Here is an 8,326-nt window from a genome sequence, read left to right as displayed (position 1 = left end):
AGAGAGAGAGAGAAAGAGAGAGATACGAATTATCGACTCTCTCGAAGCGAGCAATGTACGCCGCATACGGAACTACGTCGATGCGAAAGCTTTGCATGAGGGCTCCGGCTTGAAGCCATTGAAGAAGGCGACGACAGTGAAAGAGGAGAGGAGAATTTGCCGACGTCCCTCGTCTTCTCCTCTCAGTAACGGATTTAGAATCTGAAGAGCCCTAACGAGAAACAATATTACGAAACAATATTTCACAACTTATAATTAAAACGATTCTTTTAATTATATATTTCCAGCAGCAAAGAAATAACGATTATGTCATTTATAAATTATCTTTATTTATCAATTATAAATACTTTGCGATAATAATTATGTAGTATAATTATTAGAAAATTTTGCAGAGATAATGCAAGTGCAAACACATGCAAACGATTTCGGAATTCTTCAATAACAATAAAAGGTTCTAAACGACTTGCATTTATCGATAAATCCGCCACTGCTCCTCCTTTACCTGCTCGCGTTCCACACACCGCGACACACCTCGTGACTCGCGACGCCCTCAAGAGGGTAGGGAATGTGCCCTCCACTCGTCCACCCCCTTTCGCGCCACTCGAGTTCGTCGATGACGAAACGCACATAAATTCGTAGCGGTGGCGACGCCGCCGCCGCCGCCGCTGCCGCCGCCGCCGCCGTCACCGCCACCGCCACCACCGCCGTCGCCGCCTCCATCGCCGTCGGATGAAATCAGTGCGACTGGAGTGCACCGCGAGGGAAGAACGCGGGTCTCCCCGTGTGCGGCCCGCCGTTCCCGCTTGCGGCACGCGCGCGCGCGCGTCCGCCCGCCCATCGCTGGTCTGTTCATACATTCTTCTGTCCGTGAGAGTAACACAGCGAGTGGGAAAAGAGACGAGTAAATAGGTCGTTGTGCGCGCCGAAACTCGCTGCACGTATCAATTAATATAAACGACCGCGTGAAACGCTTCGAAATGGAAGACGAAGGTGCATTCGTTCATTCATCGTAGCAAAATAGACGCAAGCGTGCGAAATCGTTGTGATAGTAGCATAGTTTAAACAGAGTACTACGTAAATAAGAGAAATTGTTTCATGTTTCTAAACTGGATTAGAATCATTTAGGAAACGCTCGGGAATGTATCTGCACGAAAAAAAGAAATATATATAAAAGGAAGAACTATCTGTCGAGATCGATGCGTCGCATGGACTAGGTCAAGTGATTAATTAATAAGCGAAAGCAAATTAGAGTGATCGTAAAACGGAAAGATCGTAAATCGGAAATTACCCTAACAATTTTTAATCCAACCTTGTCATTTAATCGTCCGAGAAAATATCAATTCTGAAAAAGATCTATTGAATAGATGATCTGTTGTAAAAAGGAAAGAAAGGAACAGCAACCAGAAGGCTCGAATTGATCACGCCAGCGAAAACGGTGTCAACGAAGGCGCGGAAAAGCTCGTGCTTGTTTTCGGGGAACGGGAACAGGAGCGTGCGAGAGGTGCAGCAGGTGTAGCGAGAGCGCAGCTTCTGTCATCGATCTTACCGCGGCTGCAGCGAGCATGGCGCGGCTCGCCGCGCCGCACACGTCGGATCACGTCCACATGCGAACGCGTGGCGATCGACAACGATCGAATGAGGATGATGCCGTTAATTAGTCACGATCGTCGATGGTGACGCACATTTATTTACCGACGATTATCTCTGACGACGATAATGTCAACGACGAAGACGATGCTGACGACGATGACAACGACTTCGATGACTTCGATGACGATGACGATGACGACGACGACGACGTTAACGACGGCGACGATGATGACGACGATGACGACGAGGACGACGACGACGACGAGGAGGAGGTCGACGTCGACGGAACTGCGAGCGCTGGATCTTTCCGACGCTTCCTTCGCCAGTTACATCGTTTTCCCAGCGTAAACGTCTTGATCTTACAGCAAGAGTAAAAGCACAAAGGGACTGCGAAGACTTTCGCGCTCACACTCTGCGCCTTTGGAACGAGGAAACAAGAAGAGAGGAGAAGAGAGGAGAGGAGAGCGGTGCGTCGTGAGCGGTGTTTACATTTGCAAGAGCCACGAGACGTGAACCCGCGAAATCGAGATATCGATCGAGCTTCACAGAAAGCACGATTTAAAATCGCGCATTTCCTTCATTTCTCGTATGCTCGGTATTAGGTTCACGAAAATGTGAACCTAAAAGAGCACCATCGACTGATGAAGAGAAAATTCGTGCATGCCGATCTTTATACATCTTGCAAAGATGCATGTCCGTGAAATCGCGAGGATGCATCTCAGTTGAACTTTAGATACGATAAAATAAAAGAAATCGCGTACCTCTTCTAATTAATATTTTAATTGAATCTCAATAAGAATTTAACTTGGCGTATCAACATGAAAAATATTAATAACCATTTTCGGAAACATCGAGGGAAAATAAACGTTTTGAGAGACGTGCATACTCGAATTTATCGAAGCATCAATGAATTCGATCTATGATATACTATAACCGAGATAAATCGGAATTTTGCGCGATATTTGCATGTCACGAGGAAGCCTAAGTGTGTCGCTAGCAGGGGAGATCTAGATCGATACGTGAAGCTTCGCAAACGCAGTGTCGCGCAAAATCGCAGAAATGGACTGCTGCAATTACATCGAGGCTTACGCGGCAGGTGGTCATTTTTATCAGCAGCAGCAGCAGCAACAGCAGCAGCAACAGCAGCAGCAGCAGCAGCAGCAGCAGCAGCAACAGCAACAACAGCAACAACAACAACAGCAGCAGTACTTTTGTTACGACAATGGTAGTGTAGCGTATCCTGGCTATGATGCCGCACCAATCTCTAACACGATGGACATTAATGCTCGATACAACGGAGCATTACCACCCACGTATCCGACAGGTAGAACTCTGCAAATGGAATGCATGTCGCATGCCGAAACGATAATTTGCGTAGTTTTGCGACATTGCGTGCACGTACTATTCTTTTTCTATCATTTAAGGACCTTATCCTATTGTAACGCTTCACGACAGTAACAATATCATTATCGTTGCGCAGCTTTTTTACATGTACAAAACCTGCGCAATGACATATATATAATCATATTGTTATTATCATTAAGAGTTACAGAATAAGAGCCGTAATTACTGCTCAATTCGAAATTAAAAAGGGAATACAAACAAATTTATCTATCTTTTATCTAAATTTATTATCTTCGTAAAATGAAGAAAAGATATAACTGTCAATATACAAGTATATTTGATTTGAAAATTCACTTATTTGTTAAATGTTGGAAAAATTAATTAAGAAAAAAAAGAAATTTCTTTCGGCCGAACAAAACTGTATAATAGAAAATTTAAAAATCTGCAAAAGATTTACGTAGTATGCAGATATTGCGTGCAATTAGACAATTCGAGGTAGTTCGTTGTATAATAAATGTGAGATATTTATCATTTGAAAAATATATTTCAGTTATAATGAAAATTACATGATCTCACATTAACGTATTCAAATGAATGTCTTAACATGATTGATCACTTTTGAAAATTTGTTGTACATATATATTATTTGTTTCTATCCTATACTAAATACTTGTGTATTATAGGTATATTCGAAAACAGTACGATTATATAATAGCATGACATTTTGCATTTCTGTATTTAGTAACAATCGCGTGTACATTTTCGCAGATTATGTGTATAATCCGAAGGAGGCGAGGCTACGAAAGGCGATGCGCGAGCAAACTCGCGAGTTGTCACGACGGTCGATCTTGCAAAGCGCGATCGCGACCGCAAATGCGCGCACAGCCGCGATTGGTGGCGCTAATTCCGTCGTTTCCGCATCAATGGCCGGCGACTTTTTAAATCAACATCATCGTTTCGATTGCACGCCAATGCCCATGGGTCCAAACGTGAGCCTTCATCAGACGACAACCGAGCCCTGGTTCCAGGCCGCGCATCGCCTGAAACCTGCACACTCGCCACGAATCGGCGATTGGTATGGGAATATGTGCGGCGATCCGATCGAGAGGCTGCAAGCAATGGGCGCGATGCAACAGCACCAACACCAGCACCAGCAGCGACAGCAACAACAACGTAATCTCGAGAAGCCTATCAAGGACCAAAGAAATCAGACATCGGAATGCGCCATTGCGGCATTTTCCTCCAACGGCTATTCACCGGATATCCAGGCCGCGGAGAGAGAAATTCGCAGACCAGAATCCGCGGAATACGCCGACTTTATCGACGGCCAGAAGTGGCATCCTTATCAAGTAATATACAGAACGCAATGGGGCATAGTTATGGGACGAAACACGAGACAGCGTTAAAAAAAAGCGTCGATTTTCGGCTTCTGAATTTCGTTTGTAAATTGGCAAATACAAATTATATCGATCTCATTTTTCAGACAAAGCAGACGCTTTTTTAACCTCTCTTAAATGTAAAACGTATACCTGTTGTTTACGTGGCAAAACGTGAATAAAAATTTTTGCCCTCATTAAATTAATATTATAAATGTCTGTAAAAATCATCTGATATTCTGATTGCAGAACAGCGCTAGTCCTCATCCACTTCCGAGAACGCCTCATTCATCACCGCAAATGGGTAGCATTCTTCACCCAGATGTCCAGAATACAAACGCGCATGGACATGGTCCATGGGGCCAATTTTGTCACGGTATTTTACCACGTAAGTTTCACGTATTCCAATATTTTATTCTCTGCAAGTTCTATCGCGACGATTTTTAAACTGATAATTTGATTATTTCATTATAATATGACTAATCGTACTTTTATACACAGAGATCTGTGAATCATGACATATAATAATCTTTAATAGTATTCTTGAAATTTAAACAATAAATAAATATTCACAAATATTAGGTGTACAACTTTGCTTCCGCCGTTTTTTTCCGAAATTCGAGGCTTTTTTTGTAAAAAACTGGTTATACATTTATGATTCAAAGTATATCGCTGGCTACTACTTTCTCCCATCTTTCGGGTAGCGTACGAATCCCGCATCGAAAAAACTGGTCATTTTTTGAGGCTATCCACGAATTGATCTAATTTTTTACTTCTTCATAAGACCGGAAGTGCTGGTCAGCCAGGCCATGTGCCATTGATCGAAACAAGTGATAGTCAGAGGGAGCAATAGTCTGGAGAATACGGCGGGTGGGGTAGGACTTCCCATTTCAACGTTTCCAAGTATGTCTTGACCACTTTCGCAACATGGGGTCGAGCATTGTCATACTGCAAAATCACTTTATCGTGTCTCTCGTTGTATTGCGGCCGTTTGTCTTTCAATGCTCGGCTCAAACGCATCAATTGCGTTCGATACCGATCGCCTGTGATTGTTTCAGTCGATTTTAACAGTTCATAATACACTACGCCGAGCTGGTCCCACCAAATACAGAGCATGACCTTGGACGTCAAAATCACCGTTCTTCAAGCATTGAAACCACTCACGACACGTTCTTTCACTAATAGCGGCCTCACCATAGTATTTGAGAGCATTCGATGAGCTTCAGCCGCAGATTTCTTCATATTGAAGCAAAAAATTAAAACCTCTCGCAAATGACGAGAATTTGGCTCGTAAACTGACATTATCAATCGAGAATAACTTTATGATGCAGACACAAATAATGTTTCTATGGGATTATGTTGACAGATACCCAAGTTTATTGTATGACGTCTATAATCTATTTATTTCGACCACCACTTACCGCTAAAGCCATCTATAGGAAAACGGCGGAAGCAAAGTTGTACACCTAATACAAATGAGAATAAAAGAACTACGCGGTAATTTGTGAGTTAAAATTCTCGCTGCGTATTGTATGATTGTATCTTTTATTTTGTTCTTCTACTCTGTTACTTATGAATATTTACTTATTGTACTATAATATCTGTGTTGGTCAAAAGAAGAAAAGGAGAATTGTTATTAAATAAAACATTTTATAATTCACATAATACGATAAAATACACATAATACGATTAAACGTGTGTAATATTTTAGATGTTTCAAGTATGACTCGTAACGCGACGATTCGAGGTCCGCGACATGCAGTTTTCTTACGGGATCGTACACCAACCAGACATTGTGCATTCTTGGAGGATGCATCGCAAATGAATTATTCGCCGAGAAAATTGAACATTGATAGCATTCGCGCGTCTTATCCATCGTCGGAGCATCAGGTATTCAATATATACATATATGACATATGACTGTCGCATCATTATCTAGTGAATCCAAGTTTCGCATAACGAATAGATCGTATAAATATATATAATGATTAAGAATAATGGAAAAATTACTAAGGCGTTACGTCAATTTGACATTTGCCGTGAATGTTAATAAAGAATTATCAATAAAAAGCATTATGTATGCAGATGCCAAGATTGTTGGGATCAGCGGTGGATTCCGTCATAGACTCGACGACGACGACGACGACGACGACAATGACGACGACGACGATAAATCGACGCGAGGAAGATAGGACCAGATGGGAGCCAAATAATATTGGGATGTCTCTGGACGAACTCGTACCAACCTCTACGGTAAAATATGTCAAGATATACAAAATATTTCTCATTTTTTTAGCTTATATAAGAATACCCGTTTCATTCATCAAATTTTTACATCTCGCTTCATGTCTTAAAGACACATTGATTTTAGCCACAGGAAGGTACGATTTCTCGCGAAAAGGAGCAGGAATCTCGGCATTCAAGCGAGCGATTTGAGTTGAAGAAGAAACCTGTCTCGAAGCAGCCACTTCCAGGTTTCCATCAGGCCTTTGGCTCCACGGAGATCGGCAAGTTCTCTAGGTCCGAGTTCTTCGTGAATATGGTAGGTGAGAGTGGCAGCGGTGGCGGGGTTACATCGGATGACGGCGACGGAATCGATGGCGGCGACGATGGTGATGTAAGTAGGGAAGTTTCCGTGTCGGAAACAATGGAAAATACTGCCACGACGGCGGCTGCGACCGCAGCGATCGCGACGGTCGCGACGGCCGCGACCGCAGCTACAGCGGCGACCGCTACCGCAGCAGCGGCCGCGGCAGCGGCGGCGGCGGCGGCGGCTATCGCGACCACTACGACCGGCTCTTGCAGGATTTTCGACACCGAGGATAATCGGGCCGCATTCGCTGTCGGCGATGACGCCCGCGCCGTCGGCACGCCCGCGCCGTCGTCGATCGGCAGCGCGTTCTGCGGACAACCAGCGACGCCGCGCTGGCACAGTCCACACGTAGGTGCTATAGGTAGCGAAATTTAAACGAGATCGGCTGCGGTATCGTATACCGTACGTACATTTCTCCAGGTTATTGCTATTGAGGAATATCAAGAGATAATTAATGTTTTTCGAAGCAAAAATTTACTATTTTTAGATTATAATTGGAATGAGAGTCAATCTTAAATTTATTATTTCGCGATTGCACAAATAGCCATTTTTTTCTTAATAATTTATTATGGTACTAATAAATATTGGTACGATGATACAAAATACCGCTGCAGATCGATTTCAATAGGACGTTATCCTCGTCTTTTTTTAGGCTAAAATGGTTCCCGTAGCTTTCTGATGCGTGACAGTTTGCGATAAAGTTGAGTGGTGATATATTGTATTTCCGATAGAAATACGTGTGTTACACAACAAACAAATTATTGCTGTAACATTTGTAGTGTTGAGCGAATTTTTATGACAAAAGAACTGTTCACACTTTACATTATATATGCCAATAGGAGATATTTATCCAGAAATTGGAACTGTTATAATTTCGATGTATTTTAATTTAACTGCCAAAGTCATTTCTACGTTTATTTGTGACAAATTAAATTAAGCAAGACATAAAAATCAATCTTTGATATCTCTAATGTCAGAAATTGAGTTCGAAATCGCATCGGTTTCAATCCCTGGGTTTGTCTCCATGATGAAACCTTTGTCGGAACCTATAGCGTCGCTTGGAAAGTAAAAGCGGGACAAAACGCGTGTCATGCGTAGCGAATGCAAGTGCATCGATTGGCGAAAGCTGTCGGGGATCGATATTGGCGTACGAAACGTCCCGACAAACTGCGAACGTTCGTCGAGATTGTGCCTTCCAGAGGATCGGGGATGCGTCGGGGAGTTCTCGTCGAGTTCTCTCGCCTTATCGAAAATCAAAGTAGCACGATACACCGCGTCTCGTATGCCAAAAGGAAAATATAATCAAAAGAAATCATGCCGAGACGATTCGTACTCGATCGGCACCTTCCATCACTGTTATTAGATGCCGTCGACGATATACACGTCGACGAAATTATACATATAAATATAAATAAATAAATAA

At 42.8% G+C, this 8,326-nt stretch overlaps 1 protein-coding gene across 1 annotated transcript; it reads left to right on the top strand.

Annotated features, from left to right (window-relative positions):
• The first annotated feature begins 2,649 nt into the window (after window positions 1-2,649).
• Window positions 2,650-7,278, top strand: LOC105619467. The gene is made up of 7 exons (XM_012200985.1): window positions 2,650-2,700; window positions 2,785-2,914; window positions 3,703-4,283; window positions 4,560-4,698; window positions 6,022-6,200; window positions 6,396-6,563; window positions 6,688-7,278. Exons 1-7 carry the CDS (start codon window positions 2,650-2,652, stop codon window positions 7,276-7,278), a joined length of 1,839 nt encoding a protein of 612 aa, XP_012056375.1.
• Window positions 7,279-8,326: the final 1,048 nt, after the last annotated feature.

This window comes from Atta cephalotes (genome assembly GCF_000143395.1).
Source record: "Atta cephalotes unplaced genomic scaffold scaffold00021, whole genome shotgun sequence".
In the NCBI taxonomy this organism is placed as follows: Eukaryota; Metazoa; Arthropoda; class Insecta; order Hymenoptera; family Formicidae; genus Atta; species Atta cephalotes.
This window is presented reverse-complemented; position numbering and strand designations above follow the sequence as displayed.

Excerpts from the sequence above, each read along its gene's own strand:
- LOC105619467 (XM_012200985.1), top strand. The coding sequence starts at position 2,650 with ATGGACTGCTGCAATTACATCGAGGCTTACGCGGCAGGTGGTCATTTT. Across the intron at positions 2,701-2,784 it reads CGGCAGGTGGTCATTTTTAT|CAACAGCAGCAGTACTTTTG; the intron begins CAGCAGCAGCAG and ends CAGCAACAACAA. Across the intron at positions 6,201-6,395 it reads ATCCATCGTCGGAGCATCAG|ATGCCAAGATTGTTGGGATC; the intron begins GTATTCAATATA and ends TTATGTATGCAG.